Source organism: Takifugu rubripes, chromosome 5 (genome assembly GCF_901000725.2).
Source record: "Takifugu rubripes chromosome 5, fTakRub1.2, whole genome shotgun sequence".
Lineage (NCBI taxonomy): Eukaryota > Metazoa > Chordata > Actinopteri > Tetraodontiformes > Tetraodontidae > Takifugu > Takifugu rubripes.
In genome coordinates this window covers 4,314,446-4,330,338 of record NC_042289.1, presented here as the reverse complement: position 1 = coordinate 4,330,338, position 15,893 = coordinate 4,314,446, and the positions used below count along the sequence as shown (strand labels likewise).

General features: G+C 42.7%; 4 protein-coding genes across 6 annotated transcripts; 1 reads left to right on the top strand and 3 right to left on the bottom strand.

The window, feature by feature from the left end:
- Window positions 1-919: 919 nt before the first annotated feature.
- LOC115249897 (eukaryotic translation initiation factor 4 gamma 1-like) lies at window positions 920-4,289 on the bottom strand. The gene is made up of 10 exons (XM_029836456.1): window positions 4,098-4,289; window positions 3,243-3,530; window positions 3,026-3,157; window positions 2,640-2,849; window positions 2,413-2,514; window positions 1,975-2,335; window positions 1,766-1,887; window positions 1,585-1,669; window positions 1,244-1,381; window positions 920-1,112 (listed from the first exon to the last, which is right to left on the bottom strand). Exons 2-10 carry the CDS (start codon window positions 3,519-3,521, stop codon window positions 964-966), a joined length of 1,578 nt encoding a protein of 525 aa, XP_029692316.1. The 5' UTR covers window positions 3,522-3,530; window positions 4,098-4,289; the 3' UTR covers window positions 920-963.
- A 2,933-nt stretch (window positions 4,290-7,222) lies between these two features.
- atp5mf (ATP synthase membrane subunit f) lies at window positions 7,223-8,698 on the top strand. The gene is made up of 4 exons (XM_003978956.3): window positions 7,223-7,329; window positions 8,077-8,184; window positions 8,345-8,461; window positions 8,554-8,698. Exons 1-4 carry the CDS (start codon window positions 7,314-7,316, stop codon window positions 8,580-8,582), a joined length of 270 nt encoding a protein of 89 aa, XP_003979005.1. The 5' UTR covers window positions 7,223-7,313; the 3' UTR covers window positions 8,583-8,698.
- Window positions 8,699-8,903: 205 nt separating this feature from the next.
- cpsf4 (cleavage and polyadenylation specific factor 4) lies at window positions 8,904-11,696 on the bottom strand. 2 transcript variants are annotated; one of them, XM_003978957.3, is made up of 8 exons: window positions 11,262-11,696; window positions 11,041-11,091; window positions 10,608-10,760; window positions 10,428-10,523; window positions 10,248-10,341; window positions 10,083-10,155; window positions 9,831-9,983; window positions 8,904-9,480 (listed from the first exon to the last, which is right to left on the bottom strand). In XM_003978957.3, exons 1-8 carry the CDS (start codon window positions 11,362-11,364, stop codon window positions 9,412-9,414), a joined length of 792 nt encoding a protein of 263 aa, XP_003979006.1. In that variant the 5' UTR covers window positions 11,365-11,696; the 3' UTR covers window positions 8,904-9,411. The 2 variants fall into 2 exon arrangements, with proteins under 2 accessions (XP_003979006.1, XP_003979008.1); XM_003978959.3 differs by having other exon boundaries at window positions 9,831-9,941; window positions 11,262-11,364.
- A 137-nt stretch (window positions 11,697-11,833) lies between these two features.
- shmt1 (serine hydroxymethyltransferase 1 (soluble)) lies at window positions 11,834-15,822 on the bottom strand. Of its 2 annotated transcripts, none has more exons than XM_029836409.1 (12): window positions 15,667-15,822; window positions 14,769-14,896; window positions 14,535-14,680; window positions 14,342-14,457; window positions 14,056-14,216; window positions 13,759-13,840; window positions 13,466-13,678; window positions 13,255-13,368; window positions 13,043-13,165; window positions 12,775-12,891; window positions 12,447-12,557; window positions 11,834-12,336 (listed from the first exon to the last, which is right to left on the bottom strand). In XM_029836409.1, the coding sequence occupies exons 2-12, from the start codon at window positions 14,859-14,861 to the stop codon at window positions 12,164-12,166; spliced, it is 1,449 nt and encodes a 482-aa protein (XP_029692269.1). In that variant the 5' UTR covers window positions 14,862-14,896; window positions 15,667-15,822; the 3' UTR covers window positions 11,834-12,163. The 2 variants fall into 2 exon arrangements, with proteins under 2 accessions (XP_029692269.1, XP_029692270.1); XM_029836410.1 differs by having other exon boundaries at window positions 14,769-14,920; window positions 15,667-15,805.
- Between the last annotated feature and the right edge of the window lie 71 nt (window positions 15,823-15,893).

Below are 15,893 nucleotides of genomic sequence, written 5' to 3'. Positions count from 1 at the left end.
ATGATTAGATGATACATTAATTTTCAATGGGCAGTTATATCAGGTCGACAGAGGTTCCCACAGCTTTAATTACTCTGATTTTAAGGGTCTAAAAGTACTTGTATAACAACTATGGCAGCATTTTCAAGTAGGAATTTTAATCTTCAATAATGTCCTACCTTGTTGTCTCTAAGTACCGGTAGCATAAATCACAGCCAAAAGCCCTAATTGAATATCACTAACGTGCTGCTGCTAAAGTGCCCAACAGTCCTCGGCCTCAGAGGAGACCGATTCTCTGATGCATCCACCTGACACACGGAACAACAATAAACCAACCAGCTATAACCAGTCAGCTGCAAACAGGACGTGTTTGGGCGTCAGAGGTGAGAGCCATCATCATCAAGTCAGGAGCAGCAACCACATACACACACACACACACACACACACACACACACACACACACACACGCGCACACACACACACACACATACTTGTAATTGTATGGATTACTGTACACAAACACTATTTTTACATGAGTTTACTGAATCCCCCCACTTCCATCCCATTATATCAAGTTTGAGTGTAATTACTGAGTGTTTTAGTATCACTAAAAGAACAAATATAAGAAATACGCTCAATATATCAGAATCCATTTTACTTTATACAGCACTGTATTTTATCATTGAGCATTATAAAGGATTAATACTTGTTAGAGATTGTGCTGTTTAAGTGTAAATGTTTAGAACTGTCTTGAACATTCAACCTCAATAAACCAAAACTCCTTTAGAAAGTAAAACATGTTGATCACATCAGGATAAAAGGTGCCAGTCGGGACTATATTACCCAACTTCACTAAAACATAAATGATATTCAAGGACTTGTATTTGGACATAAATTGAATTTTATTCAAAGACAGATGATATTACTGAAAATTAAATAATGCAGATTTTTTAAAAAAGAGAGATTTTTTTGTGCTCCCCAACATCAGTTCAACCGTCTGTTCGCCTCTTGGAGCCAGGTGAAGAAGTTGTGCAGGGACACTACAGAAACTGCGGAGGACTTCCACTTAAAGAAGGTCTCGTCCTGGATGACTTCTTCATCCCACAGCACATCAAAAAACATGCGCAGCAGACCTACACAGACACACACCAGCAAGAATCACAGGAATAAGTCAATAGAAACACACCACTGGCTTCTGGATTTGTAGTTCAAAGTTAAAATGAACAAAGCCGTGACCGTTGAGGTGGATAGATGGGACACTCACCATCAGGTTGGTCTATGTGGACCACCAGCTGCTGCACAGTGTTCAGGGCCACCAGCTGCTTGTGGTCATCAGTGATGAACCTCTTTAGGAGGCTCGCTCTGTCGAGCAGCTCGTAGGTGTTGAGAGTATAAACCCCACCTGACAACACAAACACTCTCTTCACACCACTGTAAAGAAACTAACACATCTAATCATGGACCATAAAGTGTCCCAGACTGGTTTTGTGATTGTGCTCACATCATGTAAAACAGACATTTATGTGGAGTAAAACTAATGAATCATGTTTTTGGACAGAAACAGGCTGCGTTTTCTGCCTCTATATGATATTATAGAACACTTACAGTCAACAATGACTGACTGGCAGACCGCTCTCATCAAGGCCCTCACAAACCCGTCTGATGACCTCTGCCTGTTGCTGAGGGTGTTCTGGGAGGGGGGAGAGGAACCTTTGTTAGTTTCATGCCTACAGTCACAATCTCTATAGACAAATCCAGTTTAAAGGTCACTCTCATGGGGAGTTACCTGGATCCACGCCTCTATTTGATCATTTCCAGAGTTCTCCTGCAGGAGTCTTTTCAGTGCTGTGTACACGTCCTCTTCATCACAGTCCTGCGCTCGTGCCTCCTCCTGGGTCTTGTCTTCAACTGCAAAGAGCAGCAAGTTGTGAAAAACCCCATCCAGGTGTCTGCTTTAGAAATGCACCCAATCTTTTGGGTTTTTCAGTTATTTACCTGGAATTTTGCTGACAGATTGAATCTGTGCTCCTCTGTTTTGCTCTTTCAGGAACACGACAGGTTCTCTCTGCTTTGGTCGCCAGGTGTTTCTCTTCTCAAAAGTTGAGCTGCTGCCCAAATGGCACCGCTGCTTCCTGTCTCCATAGTCACGGCTGGAGTCCTGGTTGAACTTCCCAGGAATCTCTTTCACGTTAAACGATTGGCGGCGATCTGCCGGCCTGCCACCACCTCTCCGGTGCATGGTGGTCATCCCTTTCTCCAACTGGAGCATCTCCCTCTCCTCAGCCTGCTTCGCCTCTTGGTGAAGCTGCTGGATGGTTTTGGGCCCTTCATCTCTCCTTCGGGGCACCCAATCGTTCTGAAGGCCACACATGAGATGTGAGGAGAATTCAACTTGCAGACTGTATTCATGATTTAACCATCAAAGAGTCTCACCTCTCTCAGGGCCACAACATCCTGCAACATGAACTTGATTCTTGACGACATCTTCTTCTTCATTAGGTTGCAAATGAGGCCACAGTAGCTGTTGATTTTTGGCTGAAAGGAAGAAAAGAGTCTCACTCATTCAGTTTGTGCGTAGAGTGTGTGTTTGTGTGTGTGTGTGTGTGTGTGTGTGTGTGTGTGTGTGTGTGTGTGTGTGTGTTGCACGCAGCTCTCCTTACGATCTCAGTCTCGGTGTCCAAGTCTTTCCCCACTGTGGTCAGGAGCTTGCACATACACTCCAGAGACTCCTCGGACTCGTCCTGGAGCAGTTTACCTATACAGGTGTGTATGTTGCCCTTCGAGATCATCTTCAGCTTGAAAAGCTCTCCAACGAATCTCACGGTCCCCAGCAAACGCACGCAGGCCTTGTGGCTGGTCTGCTCCAGGTCCTTTGGGGGCACATTTGCATGTATTTAATTTAGGTGAAACACTGTAAAGGTTACATTTAAGTTTGAGTTCAAAATCTAACTATTCTACCGTCCGTGCCAGTGGAGCAAGCATTTATAAATAATAATAATAATTGCACTGGCATATTTGGTTCTGCTGTAGGCGTGCCCGTACTCACCTCTTGAGCAACAGACACATCATTTTCCTTTTCTGGAAGGAGTCCTCTGTTCTGGAACTCCATCCGGCATCTTGTGAGCAGAACTTTGCGAAAGTAGACGAAGTCACTGCTGCTCTTGGACGAGACCCTCAGCTGATGTGGGAAAGGTTTGGCAGATCAGTAACAATAATCTGGTCCAAATCCAACCAATCATACAGACAAAGAATGCAGAGTTTACCCCCTTCAGATGGCGACACATCTTAGCGTAGGTTGAGCTGTAGCTCTGCTCAGACAAAGCCTTGTTCACGATGAGCTCAACGACCGCGTTCAGCCTCTCCTCAGTATCGATGTTGAGCTCATCCACCTGGTTCATTAGGCTCTCAAACATCTCAGGGGTGAGCTTGTTCAAGATGCCCCGAAAAGTTCTGATCATCTTCTCAGTCATCCCTTCTCTCCGTCCATCTCCCTCGCCACCACGCTGGGGGCTTCCGATGGAGGGAACCACGTTGGTGTTCATAGTTGGAGTCTGAAACCACAAGAAAAAAACCAACATTTGCTATAATTTAGAATGACAAGTAAATTTATCCTGTCACATAAAAATACACCATCTTCTTTGAAGTGTTAAATGGTTTCGAATGAGGGAAAATTTCACCTTAAAGTTTCCATACAGTTTCCTGTTTTTTTATTTGGGGCTTTGAATTAATTGAAGAACATGGGGGTGACAGTAGCTGTTGGGGACTGGGCTGAGGAGCAGAGGGTTCTTAGTTCAGGCCCCAGTGCCGATAAAGCAAGGAAGCTATTAGGGGAAGGTGTCAGAAGCACCGCCTAGTCAGAGCACTGCCGAGGTACCCTTGAGCAAGGTACCAAACCCACAATAGCTCACATAGGGCCCTGTGATGAACTAAAACAGGGGTATACCCTATATGTGTGCCCTCCCCATGACCCCAAAAAGGATAAAGCAGTCATGAAGAAATGTGAATATGAATACATTTGGTAAAAATGCTAAAGAAAAGAAAATAATTCATAGTTTCAAGATGACCAAAAGCACAGTAGCAGTTATCTTAAAACTATCAGAAAGGGAGAGTTCACTCACTTGTAGTTGAAGGTCAATATTCAGACTGGAATTCTGCTGGTTGTTCCTTTTTAAATGTTAGGATTTACTTTAACTGTTATTATATTAGCAGGTTACGATTAGCATTAACTGTTAATATTTTAGCAGGTTACGATTAGCATTAACTGTTAATATTTTAGTAGGTTACGATTAGCATTAACTGTTAATATTTTAGCAGGCGCTTGTTATTTGAGTAAGCTTGACAAACCTTCAGCGGGATTTAACAATGTAGACTTTAGGTCTTTTATGTGAGGTCTTTTGCCTTTAATTCAATTAAAAAAAGCATGTCTTTCATGTTGAGACCTTGATCCTTTGACCTTTGATGTGCTCTGTGACTCCGCCTCTCCAAGCAGACCCCCCTCTGGCTTTGTGCTCACGTTTTGGTTCTAACAGTCAATCCTCCATCTGCTTTGTTCTTTAGAAGTGATCTAGCTCTCATCAGTTTTATTCCATTAATGAAACCAAATTCATTTCTACTGTGACCATAAAGAATTCCACTGTTGGGGTCCAGGGTTGTGCCTGGTCTTCCCTCCAGGGGGCGTGGAGGAGCTCAATTGGCTGCAGGCAGGCGCACCTGTGGGCAATTAACATCTGGTCGCCTACTCAAGGACTGAGCGCCTGCCCATCAGGGCCAGAGGGTTGTTGTGGTGTGTTGAGCTTGTTCAAGATGCCCCGAAAAGTTCTGCTGAGCTTCTCAGTCCCTTCTGTCCGTCCATCTCCCTCGCCACCACGCTGGGGGCTTCTGATGGAGGGAACCTGTCCTGCCCAGAAAACGTCGGTGTTCATAGTTGCAGTCTGAATCCACAAGAAAAAACAAACATAGAGTGTTCATTATACTATGCTGTACTAAATTAGAAGACAATAAAGTGTTTAGAATTAATAGGATAAAATAGTAGCAATAGTAACTATGTACATACACAAACAAATTACTATTGGTGATCATGTTTGTTATTTTAATTGCATTTTCCTTCTTTACATTTCTCAAAAATGTAGATATTATGATATATCCTAATCATGATAGTTAGTTGACTTTTAATTGGTTATAGACCAGACAAATTCATCTCTACCTTCCACCTCATCCACAGTCTCTTCCAGAGCTCTCTGGAGCACTTTGATTGCCTTTTGCCTCAGACAACGCAGCTGTTAGAAAAGAAAGTACAATTGCTACTGTTGTGGTATTATTATTACTATCCACTCCTAGCCACTCCTATCAAGTAGACCACTGCTTTCACAAAGAAAACTGGGGTCCTAAAGTTCAGAAAGTTCAGGGATTCAGTCATTTCCCTGAGAGAAGACATTCACTGAGGGTTCTGTATGCATTCGGGTTAGGCCCATTCAAAAGTTGATCTTTTGCCTCTTCATCAGTTGACTTCAGCACTTTGTGAAGTTTCATCACATCTTCCGTCAAGGGGATCATTTCTTTTTTGTCCCATCTTCTTTTGGGTCCTTTTTGCAGCTTCTTCGTTGCTTTAGTTTTAGTTTCTACAGGCTGTAGATTGTGAGCTACTTCCTGTTTAACAGACTACACATCAGAATCACTTGACATGATCGTGTGATTCCAATGACCAATAAAAAAAAATCCTGTCTCAGCCAATCACAAAATTGGACCTCCTGCCAAAAATGATTCCGATTGAAGTACTGGAATGAGTTCAATTGGGAGCACTCAAGAAGATTCATGAGAAAGCACATTTCAGGTTTTAATATTGCAATGAGGGCAATTTCGTAAACGTATACAGATCAGTTATTAGGGGCACTGGATGCTATTTACAGGGTTTTCTTTGTGAGGACCATGGAAAATGTCCTCACACATCAATTCGTTTGTCAATATATTGTCCTCAAACATCTAGCAATACAAGAACACACACAAACCAGTGTTGGGACAGGTTGGCACATCTCTGCATCTGTTCAAGTTCATTTAACTAAAGTCATTAAAATAAAAGGACAGTCAGTCCAATAAAGGAAAGAGGATGATACACAGTCTTGGAAGAAGCACAAGATCATTAAAATCTGTGTGTGTGTGTGTGTGTGTGTGTGTGTGTGTGTGTGTGTGTGTGTGTGTGTGTGTGTGTGTGTGTTGAATATAGATGAACATTTACCTTTGATGGTGATGATTCTGCATAGCTGGAAGGACAGAGGGGGATAGAGACAGGGTGGGGGTGTTATTGATCGGTGGTGCGTGTTGAGGGGGTCCCGAGCCAACACGCATCACCCAGCACTCACTTACGGCTGCCAGAATTAGCTCTGACATCTATCTTCAGGTATCTTGCGTGTACCGGGTTCTTCTGCCGTGACCCGCACATCGATCTGTGGCTTTGTGCTCAGATCCCTGAGATGAGCGTCAGGAGACTCCAGTAAAGCCTGTGGCTCCAGCCTTTGTGCTGCGTTTTTAAATGGCAACACTGGGCTCACACAAAAAGCACAGAAGAACCACAACCTAAACTGTTAAAATCCAAAGATTTTTTTAAATCTGATACAATGCAGAATTAGCAATTTTCAACAACTAATTTGTTGACGTATTTTATTTTTGAGCACAAAATTAAAAATAAGTCAGAGGTTTTGGTTTTTTAAATCCAGAGGAATCACACAGGGAAAATATTACTGAATCTGTATAATTGAGCTTTTTTCCCCTTGTTTTCTTTAGTTGTTTTTCTTGGATTGTTCTGGATTAATTGTGTTCTATTTGGGTCATCTCAATGAGGCCTGTTTTCCAACCTATCTGTGTGTGTATTGTTGGCTGAAAATTGTAACCACATGTAGTGAAATAAGGAATAAAGAAACATAGAATAAGGACATAAGTAATGAATTAATACTGAAATATGTGGTTGAAATTCTTTATTAAAATCAGTATATGGCCATTTTCATTCCTCCATTTTTTCCGTTCCGTTTTTCTGTATAGTTTAACAACACAATTTCCTGCACCTGAATCAATTTCTTCTAGATTTAACTGTAACCGGGCATTCAATTGTTTATTATCAAAAGACTTTTCATCAGCCTTGGCATAAGAGGTCATTAAATATCTCATTATTTCCCTCTAAACGTTGTTTAATTTATTCTACATTTACAGTATAAATGACGCCAACACCAGTTTTATGCGCTCGTCTGCCCTCTACTGGAAAACTGATAAAACTACGCTCCCATAATGCATTTCGTCTCTTTAATTCCCATCATCCTTCGCTGTGAGCTTCTGCAGCAGTCAAGATGGCGGACAGACCAGGTAAAGTAGCGTGTCCTCTGCATACAAAAATGTTGTTTTAATTGTTGGTGAGTTCGTCAGTTGTCGTATATTGATATTTTCGCAGAGAGTTTGCGCTTTTCCATCAGACAGGCCGCTAATGTGACTCCCAAAAGCCTTTTTTCTGGTCAGAGGCCTCATTCTATCCGGCATTCGTGTCAAGGACTTTAAGTGTCATTGCCAATGTTACTGTTTAAAACCGCAGCTTGAGCTGTTTAAGAACAACATTTAATAACGTTTAATTGATCTTAAACGCATTCTGTAATTATTTTGGTCATGTATACTCACGCAACTGTTAAGTTAGCTCCACTACATCAACTAGTTAGCCCCTGAGTAGGCTACTTTGTAGATATTAATCACTATAAGGGTTTTTTCAACCATAGACCATTAATTTGTGTTTAATGGTTGCAATTTAAATTCCCCACTTTTATTTAAACTGTCGTAGACACATAAACGTAACTCTAGAGATGTGACTTGATAATAAAATCAGCATCGTCCAATAGTTTCAGGATCTGCAAATAAATTTGTACATTTATGGTTTAGTTAAGAGTGAGACGGGTAATATTTACTAAATATGTCAAACCTTTCTAAGTTGACTCTTTTAATTTCAAAGGTTGATGTAGCTTGCTTTTATTTCCCGGATGACCTGTGGACATTAAAGTGCGAAGAATGCTTTGCCAGATATATGGATTATTTTGTATCAATTTAAATTATTGTGTTTTTAACCAGTTGCCATAGCTGAAAAGCGGCTGATGGATGTGAAACTGGGTGAACTGGGAACCTGGATTGGACGCCGGGACTTTACTCCTAATGGCCTCATTGCAGCCGTCCGCAGAGGTAAGGAACCACGACCTGACAACGCCAACAAAAGAAAGCATTTGGCCCGTTTTGTTTTTAAAATATTAACTATGTGGAGGAAACCCCCATCGTGCATCTTTAATAAAGCTTTTACACAGAAATGATGTCATTTATGTGGTTTATCCTGTTTATGTTCCAGGCCATGACAGATACTACAACAAGTACATCAACGTGAAGAAAGGTGGTATTGGGGGAGTAGCTATGCTGTTGGCTGGTTACGTAGTCCTCAGCTACGTGTGGGAATACGACCACATCAGTAAGAAATACCTGTATACTTGGTATTCATCCAATTCCTACTCTCTTCCAAGAGTGAAAATATTTAACGCCCCTCTAAATTTTGCTCCCTAGAACATGATCGCTGGAGGAAATACCACTGAGGCCCTTCAGCAGCTACCAGACCTTCAGGGGTCGAACCTGAATCGCTTTGGTTCCTCCTGTTCTTTCTTTCATCTGTGTTGTTGAATATGTGACCAATAAATAAGATCCATCATTGCCTTGGGTTTATTCCGTGTTGCCAGCTGTGAGGAGTAGCCTAAAATTGCACCGGTCACACCGACAAGAATCATGAATATAAACTTTTCCAGATTCACATGTGAGAATGTTTATTTGTACAAAATGTACAGGTGGAGAAACATGTCCACTGTAAAGGAATAAAAGCTGGGCTGATGCTGCTTTAAAGATGAGCTAACTGCAGTTACCAGACCGACCTGCACAAACGGCTGACAGGGACTCCACAATCAACATGGAAATGGACTGACTTTAAAAACATTATAGCAGAATTGTGTGGATTTGGACTCAGTCATTTGCTTTACTGTTATTTTATGCAAGACACTAGAAATGCTGGCTACTCTGGCCTGTCACTGATGCAGTCACATGACCAAATCAAACCGATATCCTGCAAGGAGAGGCAACAGAACACAGTACTCCATCTCATGGACCCCTGATGCTATTGCACTACAAATATTCAGTGTAGTACACAGTATAAATGTAGAAAATGTATTTACTAACTTTTCATACATTGCTGGCAGAGTAGAAACAGCTTTGTCTTTTGAACTCCCTCTAAATACACCCAAAAGTCACTTGGACACACACAAGCACAACAGTTGTTTCAAGTCTTTAGGTTTAACTTCAGTGTGTGCAGCAAACAGGGCTCATCTCTTCCACTCAGGACTGAGATACGACTCTGGTGACCTCCAGACCCAAGGTTCACTGTCCGCTCAGGAAGGCAAGGTGGCCTTTAGTGCATTTGTTGGCATAGTGGCCCCGGTCTCCACACTGTGGACAGAAGACATTTAATTGCTGTTACAAATATGGTGGAGCGTGAGGAACCTTTTATCCAGTATAATGTTTTAATTATTATATCAAACCTCCCTGAAGTGAGGTCATTTAGAATAGTTTAGCAAGCTTCTTCTCAGGGCAGCTAAATTAGCCTAAAATAACCACGATCCCTGAGAACTGGCAGGGTACAACTGCCGATGATAGGAGGTGGATTTTAAATGACCACCAGGACACTAGTAATCATTCAAGATCTGTAAAGGTATATCTATGTTCTAGATGTTATTTTTAAGTGAGCACACCATATTTTTAACATCAAACCACTTTAAACAGATAAAGGGATGGTTTACCTTGAAGCAGGTGACCTGGTCCAAAGGTCGTGGCCCTCTGTTGGTGCTCATGTTATTTTGCTGAGTAGGCATCATCTGAGTGTTGTTGATGCCCGGACTGGAGTTGGTTAGCTGAATTAGAGACATCGATGAACGGCCCATGGCAGATGCAGACTACGGTTAGCCAAGAAAAATAAAATCTGATCATTGCTTCCTTCTGTTTGCAGTGTCATAACGAGGCTGTAATTTTGGACCCTGAATGCGTCTTCTTACCTTTGACTGGTTTTGGCTTTGCAGGGGCAGCGGAGGCTGTTCAGAAGCTCCCATAGGCAACTCAAAACGAGGACTGTAGAAGAAGAGCACAACGTTACAGATTTCCAGCTAACATTGCAAGGCGACATAAATTATTAATGGCATCATTATAAAAGCAATACGTACTGCATAAATTTACAGGATCTCCCTTCTGGACAGAAGCCTACCAGATAGTTGACACAAATCACCCTTCTTGTATGTCTGTGTCGACAGTCAGGACCTGAAAAAGGGGGAATAAACAGTATATTTCACCTTGTATGCAATCATTGATAAAATCAGCCAGTGTCCTCACAGAAGAGTATTTACCATGTTTGCAGAAGCCCCGGTCATACCACGGACAATCTTTGATTTTGGACTCTGGATCGATGTGCAGGAATGGACATTCCTTGTTGCTGCACTCGCCTGCAGCACAGAAACTAAACATTAACAGGATCTTCTCTGGGCAAATAGAGTCAGATTTAAAAGGGATACGCCAAATCCACGAACCAAATTTGGAGTAGAAGTAGCATTCCGGCATCTTGGTCATGTCATATTCGTGGAGAAACTCGCACTGGTCTCCCTTTTTGCAGAGTCCTCGGAGCCAGTGCTTACACACCACCGTCTTCTCGCCACTAATGTGGCGAAAGGGACACATGGCACCTGTGAAGGGAACAGAAAAAACAAGACAGATTTTTGCAGGTTTCCCAATTTACAGTGTTTTTCTGAATTAGTTTTGTCATTGGTGTTAGATCTGTACTCCAATGTAAATGTGGAGCTTATACCGGGACTTGGCTGCTGTAGATATTCGTAAAACAAAAAACATGGCTACCATCGTGTACCAAGTAAATAATTTGTCAGTCAGCCACAAATTTTATTCAGTCTTTGTGCTAATGTGCATTTTGTAGCGAATGAGGCTAAATAAAACCTGTTGTGTTGTTACCTTTCATACACGCTGCTCTCATGAAGAACTCGCACACAGCCGATCCAGATTCTGCAAAAAAACATGATCAACTCCTTAGTTTATCAATCGTAGGATCAGTAACCACCCAAAATGTCACCGCTATTCAATAAACAGTTTAAAATGCCCGTTAAATGTTAGAACAATTTAAGCGCAAAGTGCGGTACCACCGGTATGTGTCAGCTAGCGATTCAGACACTTACTGTCCATGCCGGGGAAAGGCAGAGGCTGTGCTCCAAGCTGTTGTTGCACAGCTATTTCCAAGTCAAACTTGATGTGATCCACGTTAGCTAGTATGTCCTGCATGTTGGCGGGAGTTCACCGTGTTCTCATACAAGAAAAAGCAGCCTAAATCTACTACTTTGACTTTCAGCTAGCAAGCTAGCATCTAAATCCTTTATCAGCCAGCGCAAGTGGCTAATATGGCTAGAGAAGCTATCCGATAAAGACTGAAAAATCAGTGAGCCTCCTAATGAGAAGCCACGATATGTTCCACTTAAGTAGGTTTGTGGTTAAATGTTAGAGAGAAGTCATATGCGCCGAGCAGCTGAACACTTTAGATTAACACGAAGGATTTCTTGTTCAGTTGTTCTGTGGAAGCGCGCAGAACTGATTTCCGGTGTGACGTAACTAGACACGACTAAACGACTGCCGAGCGTTCGGGAAAATCGACCCATTACAAACTTAAAACAGCTGCTAATTGTTACTTTGATCCTGTAGCCAAAAAGCGAAAACTGTTACATTAAAAAGAAATGCCATACAAAACAGCCTTGAGTGTAATTTCAGTGATTTTAATCAAATGTAACAAGTGCAGTTATACGTATGTATATTATGCTGTATTTATTGTACTTTTCATGTAGAGCATATTACAGCCAGACATTAGTGATAGTGCAGACTCAAAATTAAAAAGAGAACCTTTGGATTGGACAGTAACTCGTTTATAAGCATATCCTGGTAGAAAATCAAACCCAGTGGATAACCCCAGCAATTTTTTTTGAAGAATCATTTTACACAACTGTTACAAGTTCCAAGTTCAACAACACTGATGTCATTGTAAATGCTCATTTAATCAGCCACCTGCTCCAAAGCCTTTATGTGGGGCCTTTTACAATTCATCTAAACCTGGCATTGGGAATTGACTTGCAAATGCTTCCACCTCTGTCCTGATTTCTGCTACCCGCTGCTGGAACTTCTCTTCCCGTTTCAGTGCTTGAAGGAAGTCTCTCAGAGGAGCCTTGGGATCAAGGCTTCCCTGAACCTCCAGGGTCAGCACAATACCTATAAACAAAGGTCAAATAATGAGGAAGACTCTTGAACTTTAACGACCATGCAGACATATCAGCCACAGCAGGTCAGGGCACATATATTACAGTGTTTTCGTGGATTACCTCTGTGAATAAACTCAGCAACCTTCTTGAAGTCATCCTGCACCATACCCCGGGAGGTCAGAGCCGGTGATCCAAACCTCAGGCCGCTAGGACGCAACGCGCTTTTATCTCCTACAGAAACACGCACGGAATCATTTAACGATATTTAAAACGGGGAAAACTCTATGATCTACTTTAATAATGCGCAGCCAAAGAGGCGTCAGGGCAACCTGAGCAGGGCGGCTTTTACTTTTACTCCCATTCAGGAGCTGCTGTGCAGATCCAAAATGCGAGGGGGTAAACACAATGTGACACGGTGAGAACAAAGATAGCAGCCTGGATACTCTACCAGGGCAGGTGTTCTTATTACAGGCAATGGCACAAGCTTCCAGAACCTTCTCCGCTCGCCCTCCATCGGTTCCTTTGCTGCGCAGGTCCAGCAGGATCAGATGGTTGTCAGAACCACCTAAAGAAAACCAGATGAATGTTTTAGAAGACAAAAAAGGTTTGGGAAGGTGCACTTCATGTAGTGACAGTGTCTATGAACACTGGACAATTCAGAACAGAAGTCAAATCTCTTTTGGGTGGGGGGGGGGGGGCACACCAGTGAGACTCACCAGTGACAATCTTGTAGCCGTGGTCAATTAGGGCACTGGAAAGAGCTTTGCAGTTGGCAAGAACCTGCATCTGGTAGGCCTTGAACTCTGGTGACATGGCTTGCTTGAGTGCTACAGCAACACCTGACATTGAAACACAAGATCCCCATGAATAAACAGGTAGAAGTGAATGATAAATGGAATCATTTTAAGCAAAAAGGGTCGCAGTGTACCTGCAATGGCGTGGTTGTGAGGCCCTCCCTGCAGCCCAGGAAACACAGCCTGATTGATCAGAGACTCCAAATTATACATGATCTCCTTTCCTTTAGCATCCACACCCCGCACCCCTGCAGGAGAGAAACCAGGGGAAAAACCACCGGTTGTGGATAAAAGACGAGTATACCGTGGTTGGTTTGAAAGGAGGATACGGTTTTACACTGGTACCTTTCCTGTAGAAAATGATGCCTGAGCGGCAGCCGCGGAGCGTCTTGTGTGTTGTTGTGGACACGATGTCGCTGTGCTCAAAGGGTGACGGCACAGCTCCAGCAGCTACCAGACCGCTGATGTGTGCCATGTCTGACATCAGATATGCGCCGTTCTCATTAGCGATCTGCCTCATGCGAGCATAGTCGAGGTTGCGAGAATAGCAACTTGTTCCTGGGGAGCGGAAAATTAAATAACTAAATTTGCCAGGCTGGTTTTGTCCTTTGAATACAAACCACATCAGTACTGTGTACCTGCAATGATGAGCTTTGGGTGGAAAAGGCGAGCGTTTTCCTGTAGTCTGTCATAGTCTATGTAGCCGGTTTCTGGGTTCACCTAAAAATAGACAGGAGGCATTTAAAATACACCAGTTTTTCAACAACTTCCATCCAAAATTGCCCGTGATCTATTTTCTCTTTAGGTTAAATGCAGCAGAATATGTTTTCAGTGCTTACAATGTCTTTCAAAACTCACACATACGATAAAGTCAGCGAATATGCCATCATGACGTTATCCATATGAAACGTAATGATAAAACTCCTTTTCAGTACCTTGTAAGGCATGGATTCAAAAAATATGGACGTCGCTGAAATCTTTTTCTTTTCGGTCATGAAGCCGTGTGTCAGGTGACCTCCATCCGGAAGGTCGAGTCCCATGATCCTTCCATGGGGCTCCACGACGGCCGTATAGACGGCAAAGTTAGCAGGTGAACCTTGTTGTGACAGAAAAACAATAAACAACCATATAAAAAAGAGGTAAACAAACCAGTTGGAGAAATGAGAGACAAAATTAACAAGACCACAAACAGAGTATATGTGAGAAATTGTTCCTTGATACCAGAGTATGGCTGCACGTTGACACCCCATTTCTCTGGGTCCAGACCAAACGCCTCCAGTGCCCTTTTCTGACAGAGTCTCTCCAGATCATCAACATATTCCGTACCTCCATAGTACCTGGATTTGTTTGGGAGTTAAATTATTGGTACATCAAACTGTATTACAAAGATAACCAATAAGGGAACACTCTTTACCTCTGACCAGGGTATCCCTCAGAGTACTTGTTGTTCATACAGGAACCCAGAGCCTCCAAAACAGCTCTGCTCGCAAAGTTCTCGGATGCGATGAGCTCCAGACCGTACGTCTGTCTGTGCTTCTCTTTTTTTATGATGTCAAAAACCTAAAACACAAAGCTGGGGTTATTAGAGAATCAAATACTGATGACTCGGCACCTCCAGAACATGGCGTGACAATAAATCAACACAAACCTCAGAGTCGTTGGTGGCCAGGGGCTCCAACATCATCTTGTTGTGAGATTCCCATGTTTCTTTGCTCACAATGTGTCCATTTGTCAAGGACATGGTCAGCGATTATCTGGTTGCACGAGGCAGAAATTCTAAAGAGAAGATGATTTTTGGAGCTGTGACAGAAATAATAAACGATGCAAGCAGATCAGGAGACAAAGTCTTACAATAAAGATCTGCAATAAAACAATTGTGTCTATCTTATATGAGGCTTATATGTACTGTGATAAAATGTGCTATTATAAAAAAAAAACCCAGATCTGCCAGAGATCCTAATCCTGAAAGTTCCCCCTGAGGTTTTACGCAATATTGAGCCAATGACCTGATGAAGTCTGATCAGTTTAAAGTTAATCTCCCGGCTGATAAGATGCGTGGACACAGCAAAGGTTACTGCAAGGCAGCACATATTGACCAGGTTTCCTCTACACAGGCTGCAGGTCAGTACTGTGGCTGCAGGTCAGTATTTTGGCTGCAGGTCAGTATTTTGGCTGCAGGTCAGTATTTTGGCAGCTGTCAGAAGCTGAACGCATGGCTTTCATTAATAGCGTGAGCTGATCTGGCCGTCTGGGCCAGAACACCAGGGCAAAGTAAAGTGAAAGGGTGGAGATATACGATACAAATTCAAGATGAGCTGCAAAAACAGCCTTTTAAAACGGAACCGAAAACGACCAAAATGGTGCAACAGAATTGTAGACCTTTTGGGGTTTTTATATAAAACGTGCAAGGAATAAATTTCCCTTAGGGCCCTGGAAATCGCTAGCATAACTATCCTGTATATAGTTAGGGTGTAACATGAAATATCCATAAATATGTTTATACGCGCCACGTAGGATTTAACCGATTTAACCCGTGGAAATCTCACCAGTAGCAGATGAGGGGAGCTCCTGTCAGAGGAACTTGCAGACCGAAGTGGGCTCAAACTGCGGAGCTTTAGAGGTGTTGCAGCGAGGATAAAGTCCGCCAAACTTTCCACCAATCCGCTCACGCGCACACACTCTTCTTCGTCTAGTTTTCTTTCGCGGTTCACAAACAGCCTTTTGTGGTAGTAGCGCCGCCTACTGGAACAACGCTGGAACTGACCCGTAATTG

Coding starts and splice junctions, on each gene's coding strand:
- shmt1 (XM_029836409.1), bottom strand. CDS start 14,861: ATGTCCTTGACAAATGGACACATTGTGAGCAAAGAAACATGGGAATCT. Junction 14,681..14,768: donor TGGCCACCAACGACTCTGAG/GTTTGTGTTGAT, acceptor TTTGTGTTTTAG/GTTTTTGACATCATAAAAAA. Junction 12,337..12,446: donor TGCTGAGTTTATTCACAGAG/GTAATCCACGAA, acceptor CTTTGTTTATAG/GTATTGTGCTGACCCTGGAG.
- atp5mf (XM_003978956.3), top strand. Junction 8,185..8,344: donor CATTGCAGCCGTCCGCAGAG/GTAAGGAACCAC, acceptor TTTATGTTCCAG/GCCATGACAGATACTACAAC. Junction 8,462..8,553: donor GTGGGAATACGACCACATCA/GTAAGAAATACC, acceptor TTTGCTCCCTAG/AACATGATCGCTGGAGGAAA.
- cpsf4 (XM_003978957.3), bottom strand. CDS start 11,364: ATGCAGGACATACTAGCTAACGTGGATCACATCAAGTTTGACTTGGAA. Junction 10,524..10,607: donor CTACTTCTACTCCAAATTTG/GTTCGTGGATTT, acceptor TCTGTGCTGCAG/GCGAGTGCAGCAACAAGGAA. Junction 9,984..10,082: donor AAAGCCAAAACCAGTCAAAG/GTAAGAAGACGC, acceptor GGCTAACCGTAG/TCTGCATCTGCCATGGGCCG.
- LOC115249897 (XM_029836456.1), bottom strand. CDS start 3,521: ATGAACACCAACGTGGTTCCCTCCATCGGAAGCCCCCAGCGTGGTGGC. Junction 2,850..3,025: donor ATGTGTCTGTTGCTCAAGAG/GTGAGTACGGGC, acceptor GTGCCCCCAAAG/GACCTGGAGCAGACCAGCCA. Junction 1,382..1,584: donor CCAGTCAGTCATTGTTGACT/GTAAGTGTTCTA, acceptor TTGTGTTGTCAG/GTGGGGTTTATACTCTCAAC.